Source organism: Canis aureus, chromosome 19 (genome assembly GCF_053574225.1).
Source record: "Canis aureus isolate CA01 chromosome 19, VMU_Caureus_v.1.0, whole genome shotgun sequence".
Classification (NCBI taxonomy): Eukaryota; Metazoa; Chordata; class Mammalia; order Carnivora; family Canidae; genus Canis; species Canis aureus.
The window spans coordinates 50184584-50199324 of NC_135629.1; the positions used below are offsets into that span (position 1 = coordinate 50184584).

The following is a 14741-nucleotide window of genomic DNA, read 5'->3' on the forward strand; positions in this document are numbered from 1 at the left end:
GAAGCTCTGCTAATGGGTTACCGCCCCTCCTGCACCTCACCCAGATCTGTGTGTGTGTGCGTGTCCCGCTCCTTCCACTGACTGTGCGCCATGTCCATGCGACCACCATTAACACACCATCTCATGAGCCATCACACATGATATCACGCTCTGTGCCCATGCATTGGGGCGGCCAACTGACATTTCTCAGCAGCTGGTGGATCCTGCCCTCACTGCCAAGAGTCCATCTGGCGCTGCCACTCCTCCCTCAAGGCAGGCCAGCACAGCTGACAGACGCCTTGATCAAGCCTCTCCTGCATGCTCGGGAGCCCAACTGCCAGGAAGCCAAAGAAGGAGCCCTCAGGCTACCACATTTTTAATCCCATCCTCAAAACAGCCCCTGCACTGAAGGCGTTTTCTTTTTTCTTATGTGTGATAAAATGGAAAGAAGATTTGAGTGCAAGACACACGAACTGGGGTTTGAATCTCAGCCTGCCACTTCCTAGCTGTGTGACCTTGGGCAGGTCACTCTCCCTCTCTGGGCCTCGGCTTCCTCATCTGGAAAACAGGCATGATGGTGTCACCTTCCCACAGGCAACCATGGTAACATTCAGAAGACTCACATTTTACACCCAAAGGTAGCGGGTCAGGGAGAAATCACTGTCAATGAGAGATCTGTCAACAATCACAGAGGAGAATCTACGTGAGTCTAAGTGTGCAATAATTCCTAGATACATTGAGCTTTGAGATAAAAAGGTAGAGGAGAGAAAAAAATCCAACGGGAATATTTGTAGACATTTAAACCATTCTGTTTTCATTTTTTTAATTCTTTTTTTTTTTAAGATTTTATTTGTTCATGAGAGACAGAGAGGCAGAGACATAGAAAGAGGGAGAAGCGGGCTCCCCACATGGAGGATCCCAGGATCACGCCCTGAGCCTAAGGCAGACGCCCAGCCGCTGAGCCACCCAGGTGCCCCTAAACCATTCTGTTTTTAGAAATACTAACTTTGAAAGAGGCAGCAGGTGGGAAGTCCTGGAGTGTACCTGCCGGCAGCAGGGCCTCCCCTCTCTGATGGCAGCCAGGTTTCTCCGGCCTTCACCTCCTCCAGCCGTGGTTAGAGAGTCATAGTGACACCGAGCCTGACTCCAAAGTTGAGCTGCGTGAGGCTTCGTACCAGATGCCAAGAGCTTCGTCTCAGGACTCCCAGGAGCTGCCTCTAACTACACCCCAAATCGGAGCTCTTTGCTAACCTCCCTCTGCTTCCTGACTCAGGGGGTAAAGCCAAGGCCATAGCTACCACGCATGAAGCATCAGAATCCCCCAGGTCTGTTTCATAGATGAGGATGACAGTTAGGGGCAGAGCTGAGATTCAAGCCCCAGCGCCCCCACTCCGAAAGCTCACGACTTTCGAGCCATTCTAAAACCTCCCAGCCCCAGAACCTCTGGAGAAAAAGGATTTCTCCAGCTCTTGGCAGTGACCTTCAGTGGCGAGTTCGCCTTTGATAACTGGTGACTTTCTGGCTGTCCTGCTACTTGGAAATTTGGCTTTCTTGGTGCTGTTGGGCAGTGCCGGGAGCCTGCCGAGGGCAGGGGACCGAACGGGGGCTTCCAGATGGAAGGATGGACGTCGGCCAGAGCCGCAAGCCTGAGGCTGCCCTCCTGGTGCCCGGGCGGGGCAAGGGGGCGCTCAGGTGTGCGTGTGTGTATGTGTGTGTTCTATGTTCTTTCTTCTGAGGCCGCTTACGATCTGTCTCTCCCTCCGACGCCACCTCACCAGGAGCAGTACACGGTAAAGTTTTCTCTCTCTGTCTCTCCTTTCCTTCTCTCTCTCTCTCTCTTTCTCTTTCATTTTGTCTCTCGTTTTCCGTGCCCTGGTGCAGCTGTGTTGGTTCTGGGCCGGTTTCCATGGCCTTTTGTCCTTACTGCCATCCTGTTGCTTGCAGCGACCAGAGCCCCCCCTTAGTTTCTCCTCAGGGAGAAGGAGCCCTAAGGGGTCTGGGCCACTGCTCCCACCATGACCCACCATTAGTCCAGTTCTTGGCAGAGAATAGAAAGGACATGGGGGAGCGGGGCCTCTCCGGGATCTGATTTCAACAAGCAGACAAGCATGGGGAGGGGGGGTGGTTACCAGAGGAGTAAGCGTGTCCAGACCCCAACATGGGAGAAGGGTGGTCAGTCCACACAACCAGGACTTGGGCTCTGGGAGGAAAAAGTATAGCCTCCCGAGGAGCATCTACACTTTCAGCAAAGTGGTTCAAAATCGGGTTGTTTTCTGTGAGAACTCCTGGATCAAGCTGCTCCTGCATGCTCAGTACCCAAACTGCCAGGAACGCTCCTCAATGCCTCAGTAAAAAAGATTATTTCTCAGCCTCACCCAAGGGCGAAGTACATCCTGGGAGAGGGGCTGCCACAGGGGCAGGCCAGGGAGTCCTTTTCAGAGGAGTAGAAGTGCCCATGGGAGGCACGTTTCCCAATGTCAGCCGTTCAGCCCCTCAGGATTGTACCCGGTTCCACATACAAGCTAGATGTCCACTTGCTTGACATTTTTTTCCACCAGCACATAGTCTAAACTTCACTTCAATTTTGCTGGAAAACTAGATCATCCCTGTACAGCGGTATTGTTAGCCTCAGACAGAACCACAGCTGGAAAGGTGAATCCCACAGGAGTGAAACAGTGGCATTGTGGCTTGTCACACTCAAGCCGGGTGCTAGGATTCAAGAGAAATTAGTGAGTGCTGGGAAAGCATTAAAGACCTCCTAGCACATCTCGGAGACTTCCACTCTTACTAAAGCAAAAGGCCTGAAAGATTCTTGAAGAAGAAATAGCTGGTTTCCCTGTGTGATCCACTTATTTAATTGTGTCCCTGTTCTGCCTCAGATTATCCCAGTGACTTTCTTGATGTGCGTTGCACACTTCAGGGGCACAGCCTTGAGATAACAGCCTTTGGCTCTAAAAAGGGAAAAACATGTTCCAGCTGAATTCTGGAGCACAGCTGTGCCCTGCAGGCTAACGTCCAGTCCCCCCTCCCCCATTCCCTGAAAAATGAGAAGAAAGAGATCTAAAAGAATGGACGTGGTGTGTCCAGATATCCCGACACACCATGGTGGGGGTCCCCGGGATGGCTCTACTACGCATGACCCACGAGGTAACTGTAGGGAGATGTTTGCTGGGGGACCCTCAAAGAACTCTGGGATCTGGATCTGTTCATGCACATCCTGAGACCACACACCAGGTGCATGGCGAGGCTGGGATGAGAACCAGGATTAAAGGGAAAATGGACACATCAAGGAATAAATCACAGCTTAAGCCTTTGAGGGGTTTTCCCGAACCCCTCGGGTCTAAAGCCCAAAGCCAAAGACGGAACCAAAGATGATTGTGGAACAGCAGTAGGAGCCAGCTGAACCCACCAGCAATCAGGGCAGGCTGCCAGATAAAGGAGCTTTTAGCTTGGTGTTGGGGGCTGCATGGTCCTGGGAGTGGTGAGGTGGAGGAAGGGCATTTCCAGCAGCAGGAACAGAATGTGCAAAAGCAGAGGGAGGCAAGAGCATGTGGCTGGGATTTGGTGTGTGTAGCAGACGGTGGGAATGCAAAGGTAAAGGTAAGTCGGGCTGGATTTCGAGGAGCCTTGAGTGCCGTACCAGAAGTTCTCACGTCCAGGGATTCAGATGCTCCAGAAGGATTCTGAGGAGGAGAGTGACATGGTCATTGGCTTAGACCACTGTGTGCAGAAAAGGTGGAAGGAGAGACAGGGAGCGGGGGGAAGCCGGGAAATGGGTAATGAGAGTCCAGCCTGAGATAGTGGCCAGGGACGATGATGGAGAGGAAAGGAGGGTAACCGGTTGGGGTCAGAGGATAGGAAGCTGAACGTGACACTTGGGTTTCTGACTTGGGCGACTTGGGGCGGGGGGTGAGTTCTATTAACCACAAGCCTCTGATGGCTGCACCCAGTATGCTCCTCTGGGGGGACCTTGGCCAAGGGTAGTGTGGCATCTGCAGGGGTTGTACGGCTAAGGCTCAGGTCCAGTAGACCCTGGACTGAACCTCTATGCAGCTCTCTGGAAAGATGGGCTAAGAGACCGTGGCAGAGATTCAACATGGGCATCTGATGTCCTGGTTCTTTCCCCTCGGGTGGGCCCAGGGAGTACTGGGGGAGGGCCACGTTAAGTATCTCCTGAATCCTGTTGGAAGCGGGGGTGAGGAATCCCATTTTCTAAGAGCCCACCAAGACCACCTCCAATGAGCGTAAGGACAGCCAGGTCCCCTCTTGCTGGGTCTGAGGGCCACCCCCTGAAGGTACTCAACCCAGCCAAGTGGCAGAGGGCCCTTAAATCCTACCACCAGAACCACAGAAGGCCATCTTCTGACTACCTCTTGAGCCCAAACATAGCAGGGGTGCTGACCACTCTTCCCCAGCAAGGGCAGGACTATGCCAGGCTCACCCCAGACTTTTAGGCCTGAGAGGGTAGAGTCACACAGAGTTGTGGGCCACCTACCACCCAGACTGACTTCTGCTCCCTGTCTTCCCCTCTCCGCACCCTAACATCCCTCCACAGTGGCAATAGCAAAGGAAAGGACATCAACACGATCAAATCCCTCCGAGTCCTCCGGGTGCTACGACCTCTTAAAACCATCAAGCGGTTGCCAAAGCTCAAGGTGAGACGGGGGCGTGTGGGAGACCTGTCAGGGTTGCCATGTACAGTTGGGCAGGTTGCACACTGCTCAAGGATACTACATTGACAGGGGTGCTGATAACATCACATCCGTCATATATGGATATATTCATTATTACAACTATCCAGCAGATGGCAGTAAGGGAGTTGATCTAAGAAAATCTGTATTCTGACAGCTTTCCATTAGATGAAATGTCTTAAGGTTGGGATCCCTTTTTTCCTAATTCACAGGAGGACATTGTATGGATAAAATAGGGCACAGCCCTAATGTGAGCAGCAGGAAACTAGGTTTCTGGTCCCACATAACTTTTAACTTTTCACCAACCTGTTCTAGGCTCTGTTATCTCTCATGCCAAAGTAGCATGAACCAGCATTTCCCAAAGCTTGTCATTCAGGAGAAACAGCAGAAAAGAGAAGGAAATGCAACCTAGTCATTCAAACACACCTTTTCAACTGATGCTCCACCTGAGGGCCAGCTGTACTATTTCCTACTTACCGTTAAAGTCGCCACTTTTTTTTTTTTTTAATTTAAGTGAACTAAAAGCAAATTCTACGCCAAGGTTTCCAAGGTGGAAAACCAGAACCCAATGCTAATAGAAGGTAAAACTAAATACATTCCCCCCAAATAAGATACCATTATTAAAATATAGCCAAAGAAGATTGCCTGAAAAAGGCTTTGGATATGGATGCTTGCTCTTTCCGGGATGAAAAGGAAGAGTTTTGGGGTTAGGTGTTAACAGAGTAGTAACTGAGCAAGACTTTCTCTTTTGCTCAAAAGGAACGAAGGGAAGGGTGCAAAGTGAATAACTCTGTTACTGTGTAATTCAGCACTACTTCCCGTGGGGCGCCTGCAGGACCTAAAGGAATATCGGCGGTCACCTGGGCGTGACGCGCCCCCATGACTCTGGCTCTGTCACTCACCGATACGTGGCTGTCTTGGACATGAAAGCTTGCTGCATTGAAATACATGGAAGTCCAGCCATATTCAGTGCTGGGGTTCCTCACCCTCTGCTGGGTGGCAGCCCCCTTCCAAAGCCCCCGTGAAAGCTGTGCACCCTTTTCCCCCACCCGGGGGGGTGGTGGTTAGAAATACAGAGCTAGCCTGAAATTCCAGTACATTCGAGGAGACTTGCCTGCCTGTGGTTGGGACCCACCGTGGTTGGAAGCAGAACAGTTGGGAGACGTTGCAGGCCGGGACCCCTGCCTTCTTGGGGAGATGGTGGAAAGATTCCATGTCACCCAGGGCCAGAATCTGGGTGCATAAAGTTGTCTCTCAAAGCCACAAAGGCCCCTACTGCTCAGTGGGCAGAAGTGAGGGAGAGCGCACCTCCAGATGGAGGGGGACAAGGAGGCGCATGAGGCAGGGACACAGAATTAACAGGCAATACTACTCTAGGGAGGCCCTTTCCTCCCGCCCTCAAGAGTTGTGCATGTGTCTTAGGCTCCCAGAAGTGGTCCCATTTCCCCCGGGGGGTTAATACGAGGTTTTAGAGGCAAAGAAACTCAGAATTGAGTCCAGCCCCAGCACTGACTTCCCAGAACTGCGTGGCCTTAGCCGCATGACTCGGCCCATGGCCATGACCATGAAATGGGACATTAGCAACACGTTGGTATCACAGGCTGCTGGAGACAGGTGTCACAGGCGGGACCCCACCCCCTCACGCCCTCTCTCAACTCCACCCGCCTCTCCCCCGCAGGCCGTGTTCGACTGTGTGGTGAACTCACTCAAGAACGTCTTCAACATCCTCATCGTCTACATGCTGTTCATGTTCATCTTCGCCGTGGTGGCCGTGCAGCTCTTCAAGGGAAAGTTCTTCCACTGCACCGATGAGTCCAAGGAGTTCGAGAAAGACTGCCGGTGGGTCTCTGCTCTCCTCAGAGTCCCCCGCGGGGACTGGTGGCAGCGGAGGTGGCCAGTAGTGCCACTTGGTGCATCGCTTCTGTCCTCGCCTTTGTCAAATGGGGTTATGAATACACACCCACATTCCCTTATCTTTTTTTTTTTTTAAGATTTTATTTATTTATTCGTGAGAGACACAAAGAGAGAGAGAGGGAGGCAGAGACATAGGCAGGCTCCATGCAGGGAGCCCGATGTGGGACTTGATCCCGGGACTCCAGGATCACACCCTGAGACGAAGGCAGTCGCTGAGCCACTGAGCCACTCAGGCGTCCCTTATCTTAAAACCACTACCAGCAAATGCGTTTCAAAGTTCAGAATATTTTGTGATTTTAGAAAAATCATATAGGACCCGTTCTACATAGGACATCACACCCTCAGCTGAACCTGAGGCATTCCTGTAATCAAACCATTTTAACTGGTATTCTGCTGGGAAACATGCAACTGTTTACACCAAATGGCACAGATAACAAGTAGGAAGAGCCTCGTTCACGTCCAGTCAGGTCAGGTTTCGTTGCCAGACTAATTAGATCAGAGATGGACAAAGTTTGTCAGCCGAGGGCCAGAAGGTGGGTACTCTTGCCTTTATGGGGCCTACAGCCCCTGTGAGGCAGCCCCTGTCTGCTGCTGTTGTAACTCCAAATAGCCAGAACGGAAACAAACGGGCGTGTCTGTGTCCTTATTTCTAGAAATGAAAATATGAATGTCAAGTAAATTTAATTTGTCATGAATGCATCCTTTTGATTTGTTTTCGACCACTTAGAAACGTAGAAACCCGTTGTTGGTTTGTGGGCCGTAAACAGGTGCAAATTTGGTCTGTGGGCCATTACATGCCACCCCCTGCCCCGAGTAAAGAGGACAATGTTTGGTTTTCAGAACCTTCTAGATTTTGGAGCTGTGGATGAGAAGTTTGTCAGCCTGTAGTTATTTTGGTGGCTGTGGCCTGACATTGGAAAGACCCCAGACACTTGGCCACATGTCTGGGGCTAAGCCTCGTGTCCTGCCCTGAAAAGAAGCAGCAGCCGCCCCCCTCCCTCTTCCACCTCCCCACTCCACCTTGGCCTGATGATCCAGAGATGTTCCTCTCTCTCTCTCTCCTCTCAACCCCCCAAAGCTCCCACCCACAGGATTAGAAATTTTCGTGTTAGAAGAGTGCTTGGTGCTGAGTCAGGCCTCGTGTAAAGATTTGTCTCCGAGTTGGATGCGCACTGATGAGTGGAGACACAGGCAGGGGGTGTGGGGGGGCTGCTGCTTCCTGGGCTGAGGGATGCAGTGTGGGCTGGTGGGGGCCCCTCTTCCTCCTCCTCCTAATCTCCAATTGCCAAAGATGAGTGTCCCCTTCCTCTGTTCACTAATGGCCCCAATTTTCTGTGGCAGCGGCAAGTACCTCCTCTATGAGAAGAACGAGGTGAAGGCTCGGGACAGACAGTGGAAGAAGTATGAGTTCCATTACGACAACGTGCTGTGGGCTCTGCTGACTCTCTTCACCGTGTCCACAGGAGAAGGCTGGCCACAGTAAGTGGCCCGTCAGAAAGCCCCACGGAGGAGTCAGGGGGCCCAGGGAACAGGATGGGGAAGGGTCCGAGAGCCCAGTGCCGAGACAGGCCTGGACACAAAGCCAGGGGTTTGCTCCTGGCTTCCCGAGGCGGAGACCCTGCTAGGCGCATGAGGGGCTGTCCAGCAGCCTGCACGTGCTGGGGCAGAAATCCAGCCCTCAGTTCGCCAGACCCTGAGCATCAGAACGGGCAAGTGCTTCGAATTTGCAGGAAGGCTCCACAGACACAGGCGATCACATCCTCTTAACCCTTCCTGTGCTGGTGAGCACAGATCTCCAAGACCAGGGTGTGGACATGACATTTTCTGAGTCCCTTTGACTCGCCGAGAATAAGGTCAGGGCTAGGGTGAGGCTGAATCGTGCAAGTCCGATTTTTACTTAAACTGTCTTTACTTAAAATGTTAATTTTTTTCATTATGGGCTTTTTGTTGTTGTTGTCATTGGTTTTGGATTCGTTTTTGGTTTTTTGTTTTTGTTTTTTGGCATTCGTTGTGATTTGTTTAAATTGCAGTAAGATACCATTTCTCTTGACAACTGAGAGGTTTGGCACCTCCTTGATTTATGTCCAAGGCAAGTGCCTCACTCTCCTCACCCTAGTCCCGGTCCTCCTCCCAGAGGTCTCAGAAATGCAAGTGTATGCCCTCAGCATCCTCGCCTCCCTCCTTCTGCTCTCAGGAAACACACCAACCCTCATGTGCCTTTCTACCCACCCCCCCACACCACACACACACACACACACACACACTCGGTACCCACTTACATGAGGCCAGTGCTAGCCCAGACGGCACCTTTGAGCGAATTTTTTAGACAGCCCTTCCTCGACAGACTTCACTTCCATCTGTCAGAAAAATCATTGCAATATACTTAATGATTTTGTTCAAATGAGGTACTTCATGGCTACCTGCCCAAAAGTTGTCATCATAAATATACAAATCTATCATGTCTGCGGTATGAATGGCACCTCTTAGATGCAGAACCCTTGAGCAGTGCACAATCTGTGCAACTGTTCAGAGCAGCTATGCACATGCACACTCCCATGTCCATCCCTACTACCCCTCCTCAGCTCCCACTACCACCTATGCTTAAATGCCCCCCACACGCCAATAATCTGCCTCCATGACCCCACACACCCTTCCATCCATCACCACCAACCTGGTTTCCCATCCCAACGTGGCCAGGCCCTAGTGGGTAAACTTCAGCAAGTCACTTTAACTTGGTAAACCTCGATTTCCTCGTGTGCAAAATGGGGCCCGTGATAACCTCCCTGAGAAGGTGGCCAAGAAAATGAATAAAATCACAACCAGCCCCTGATAGCCCTCAATACATGGTGGTAGAGGTAACTGACCCTGTTGCTAACACTTCCCACAGACAGAGAAGCTGGGAAGGCTTCTGGCTTCACAAAGTAACCACAGCAGTCAGAGTCAGAAAACAGTGACTACTTTCATTTCGTTGCTGTTTTCTCTTACTATCCCCCTCCATTCCCGTGACCTGTCCCACATTTCCCCTCTGCCCACCCCGGTCCTCACAGGGTCCTCAAGCACTCTGTGGATGCCACCTTCGAGAACCAAGGCCCCAGCCCCGGGTACCGCATGGAGATGTCCATCTTCTATGTCGTCTACTTCGTGGTCTTCCCCTTCTTCTTCGTCAACATCTTCGTGGCCTTGATCATCATCACCTTCCAGGAGCAGGGGGATAAGATGATGGAGGAATACAGCCTGGAGAAAAACGAGGTGCCGCTTCCCAGTTTTGAAAGATTGACAAAACCACCACCACACGCACACGTGTGCTCATGCGCACACACATGCACACCCAGGAAACGGCTTTTGGGGGCATCTGGGGAGGGCACAGCAGCATTGTCCAGGGAGAATTCATTCTGCAGGGCAACCCTTCATGGGGTTCTGGTAGAAAAACACACCAACCCAAGGTGTCTGTATCGGTCACTTTGGACTGGGCTATGCCCCAGTAACAAGCAGCTCCAGAATCTCAGTGCCAGGAATCCACAAAGAGATTGATTGATTTCTTGCTCAACACCACATGACCAGGTGACTCTGGTCCCCATCATCTTTATTCTGGTTCCTCTCTGAGACACTTCGGATCAAGAAGAGAAAATGCTGGGTTTCCTGGGTGGCTCAGTGATTGAGCATCTGCCTTTGGCTCAGGGCATGATCTCGGGGTCATGGGATCGAGTCCCACATCAGGCTCTCTGTGGGGAGCCTGCTTCTCCTTCTGCTTGTGTCTCTGCCTCTCTCTATCTCGGTGTCACTCATGAATAAATAAATAAAATCTTTAAAAAAAAAAAAAAGAAGAAAAAGAAGAGACAATGGCAGACCATGGGCAATTTTTGTGATCTGTGCCCAGAAGTGACACAGGTCACTTGTGTCCACATCTCATTAGCCAGAGCAAGTCACACATCTATGTCTGATGTTAGTGGGGTGAGGAAGCATAATCTCCCCGAGGGTGGGGTGGTGAATATCTATGAATTAAAATCCTGTCCTCCGGAGAGTACAGACATGGCCCTTTGCCCTTCTAGAATCATCCAAACTAGGTGGAGGACCCAGAATGCATCCTCCCTCTGCTCTTTTGGTCCCTAAGACTAAATAGCCATTATTCCTCCCTCCCTCAAAAAGAAGGAGGAAAAGAAGCAAAGTATTCAGTAGGAAAGAATGGATAGACTTCAAAGCCAGACTTTGGCTTAAGTTCAGGTTTGACCCAGTTGGCAGCTGTGCCGCCTCAGGCGAGTGGCTTAACCTCTCTGAGCCTGTTTTCCTCCCCTGCAAATTAGGATTACTGATAGTACCCACTTCCCGTGTTTGCTAAGGGGATTCAGAGAGATAACAGGGGACGTGCCAGTGCGAGATCTAGCAGATGATGCCATAGCTGTTGGCAGAAGAAAGTGGCTGTGGGGAAGAGCTTATGGGAGTGAGGAATCCTGGCTGGCGGCAGACTCAAGCAGATGTGCCGGAGAGCCTTGGCCAGTTAGATGGGGAGGGTCCAGCCGCCTCTGTCCTGCCTCTGGCCCTCACACCCCCTGCCTCTCTCCCGCAGAGAGCCTGCATCGACTTTGCCATCAGTGCCAAGCCGCTGACTCGACACATGCCCCAGAACAAGCAGAGCTTCCAGTACCGCATGTGGCAGTTCGTGGTATCTCCACCTTTCGAGTACACCATCATGGCCATGATCGCTCTCAACACCATCGTTCTCATGATGAAGGTGAGCCCCCAGCCCTGCCTCACCCCTGCTGCGCACCTGCCCCTCACACTCACACCCACCCTCCTCTGGCCAAAGGGAGATATGCCTGCAAGTCTCCCACGCATATCACACTGTGTTGCCACCGAGTCTCTGCTCTGGCTGTTCCCTCCGCCTGGCAAACGGTTCCTGACCTCCCATGACTGCCCAAGGCACCCACCTTTGCAGACACCCCATCGGTGACCCCACATGCCGTAATATCAGCATAGATTGCCTGATGGCCACACCCCGTAGCCTGTGAGCTCCAAGGGCCTTGGCAAGTCCTGGTCACCCCTGAGTTCCTGGGGTTCAGTGAATCCTTGGCTCACAAGGAATAGGAGGCCTTCCATAAATGTTCAGTGGATGAATTGAGGAAGGGAGGGCAGGTGGGGACCTTGCAACCTTTGGGGCCACAGAGCCTCTTCAGGGTGAAAAGTCAGAACCTTTCACCCTGTGGTCTGGAGACCAAAGGTCGGGATTTAAGCCCAGCTCTGCTATTTATCTCAGCATTTAACTTTGCACAGGGGACCAGCAACAATCAGGCCCCAGTTTCCCTGTCAATGAAACGGGAGTGATCATAATAGCACGTTCCTCCCATCCCTGGGTGAGGATGAGGATTGAGTGAGGATGTTCAGGCAAAGACATTAGCACATTTCTCAACACTTCAAAAACACTCGTTATTTAAGCTGCTAATTTTTGAATTGGCGAAAAAGCAGTGCCTATTTTTGCTTGAAATGCTTCTCCATAGCAAGTTCTTTTATCTTTTCATTGTTATAATCATGAACAGTTTCAAACAGAAAGGAATAGTATAGCACAGCGCTTCCCAAACCCCAGTGTGTTCACAGATCATCTGGGGATCTTGTTAATAAGCGGATTCTGGTTCTGGCAGATCCGGGGTGGGGCTGGGATCCTGAAATTCCAAGTACCATCCCCAGGATGCTGGGGCTGCAGGTTCCTGAACCCCACCCTCATGAACACCCAGTCTCGAGGTCATCCTCCAGCGGTACCCATTGTGAATATATTTTATGTTTGCTTCATCTACCTTTTTCCTCTTTTTTCTTGAGGTGAAATTCACATAACATAAAATTAACCATTTCAAAGTGTGCAGTTCAGTGGCAATTTAGTACACTCGCCAAGTTGTGCACCCACCATCTCTCCCTACTTCCAAAACATTTTCATCCTCCCAAAAGGGGACCCCTGTCCCCATGAGCAGTCACTGCCCCCCATCCCCCTCCCCCAGCATCTTGCAACCACCAGGCTGCACTCTGTTTCTATGGATTTGCCCATTCTGGACATTGCATCTATTTTTTAAATTCTTTTAAATGATAGACGTCACAATATTTTGTCCTTAAATCCTTCATATGTATTTCTAAGAAGTAAGAAAATGTCCTACATATCCTTATGTTCAACATGCTAAGTGATAATTCTCTAAGATACATATTGAGTTGTCCCCAAAATGTCTTTTACAGCATGAGTTGATGTTTTGGGTTTTTTGGGTTTTTAGAGGTAGTGAAGGAGCAGAGGGAGAGAGAGAATCTTAAGCAGGTTCCACACCCAGTGCGAAGCTGGACATGGAGCTCAATCTCACAACCTGAGCCAAAATCAAGAGTCGGATGATTAACCGACTGAGCCACCCAAGTGCCCCATGAGTTGTTTTTTGAGCCAAAATCCAAATGGCTACACATGGCCTCTGGTTTTTGTCTTTTAAATCTCTGTCTTCCTCACACTTTTCCCCCCCATGCTGTTGACTTTTTCAGGAAACCAAACGAGTTGAATGAAAACAGTCCCACCTCTGGGTGCATTGGTATTCTCGTGGGGGTACTGTAACTACTTCCTCACCTGCCATGTCTCCTGTAACTTGGCACTTGGGGCTAAAGGTTATAAACTTGATCTAATTAAATAGTTTGGGCAAGATTTCACAAGGAGTCAGAATAGCAGTTACCTCTAGGGCAAGTTGCCGACTTGGAAGGGGTGCAAGGACACTTTTGGGAGTTCTGGAAATGTGTTAAGTCTTGGTCTGGGGAATAGTCTCATGGTAGGGCACAGGTAAGGATTTAAAGAGAGAGAGATCTGAAAAAAAGAAAACAAACAAACAAAAAAAGAAAATCCTGCTGAGGAGATGATACAGACATCCTCCTGCATCCTATCAGGAACACAGTGAGGCAGGCAGTCCTGGGACCTAGGATGCCAAAGCGAGCTCAAGAAAGTGCTTGTTTTGAAGTGAAAAGATTAGCCCAGCCCATGAAGAGCTCACCTGGGGCCTGAGTCACCTCACAGGACATTGGGAAGCCTGGTGTCAAAGTCCTGCCTTCCCCAGGACAGGATAGCCCCAAAGCCATTTCCCCAGGCCCCACCCTGCCCATTGATCCTGCCGTCCTTCCTCCTCTCTATTCCATCCAGTTCTATGGGGCCTCAGTGGCTTATGAAAACGCTCTGAGAGTATTCAACATCGTCTTCACCTCCCTCTTCTCGCTGGAATGTCTGCTGAAAGTCATGGCTTTTGGGATTCTGGTAAGTATGAGGCTAGAGCTATGGGTTGGGGGGAAGCCCGGAGGGGCACTGGGTGCTGGGTGATGGTCCCTTACCCCACCTGGCCCCAAGACCCACAACCCCAGCGGTGACTTGAGCATCCCTCCAGCGCCCACAGACCCTACTTACGCGTTCACACGCTTGCCAAATAACACCAGTGGGACCCAACGTCTGTTGACGGCACGCACTTGCACAGCCATGCCTCAAAGTGATCCAAGGGGTGGGAGTAGTTACCCTCCACTTTAAGAAAACTGAGGTCCAGACAGGCCAGGTCCATGGCGTTCCAGCCGTTCTAATCTAACCACAATCCTCGGTGAGATGTACATTGTACAATGGAAGCAGCGCACAGATGTGCAAACTGACAACTGAGATGAATCCGTATCTGTCCGTGTTGTGTGCCAGGTGCTCTGAAGGTGCCTGTTCTACTGATTGCCTTGCAATCCAGGAGCCACTAGCTTGCCTTCATCACCCACTAATGCAAGACGTCTCGCCCTGAGGCCCATTGATTCCCTGCAGGGATCTGGGATGCGATGGGTGGGGGAGTATCTGCAAAATCAGATATGGAAAAAAAAAAAAAGCACATCTTTATTTTTCACAAGCTGCTAACTGGACTTTAAACATTTCCTCCTGTCTTGAAGGCAAACAGCCCCCTGCAGTGTTGCTAGTACAGTCTGTATCACCGTGTCACTGATAAAAATTAGATATTTTCCTAGCGCGTGATAGATATTGCAGGCACCTCCAAATTTAGTGTGTGTTCATCCTTGCTTCAAATGCTGGCGACTCTCAAACCTGCAGCTAGAACGTATTTCGTATGGTAATGAGGAAGTGCATGAATCATCAGATCCTCATTGAAAAGAATATTTTGATCAGCATATTTCAAGGTA

General features: G+C 50.7%; 1 protein-coding gene across 4 annotated transcripts in view; it reads left to right on the top strand.

The window, feature by feature from the left end:
- The window catches only part of CACNA1A (calcium voltage-gated channel subunit alpha1 A), a 214563-nt gene that overhangs the window by 162594 nt on the left and 37228 nt on the right, over nt 1–14741 (top strand). For all 4 annotated transcript variants that reach the window (XM_077859712.1, XM_077859713.1, XM_077859714.1 and 1 more), the window contains exons 25-30: nt 4535–4634; nt 6349–6509; nt 7926–8063; nt 9632–9833; nt 11149–11313; nt 13729–13839. In XM_077859712.1, the coding sequence (XP_077715838.1) occupies nt 4535–4634; nt 6349–6509; nt 7926–8063; nt 9632–9833; nt 11149–11313; nt 13729–13839 (877 nt within the window). The remainder of the gene's footprint in view (nt 1–4534; nt 4635–6348; nt 6510–7925; nt 8064–9631; nt 9834–11148; nt 11314–13728; nt 13840–14741) is intronic.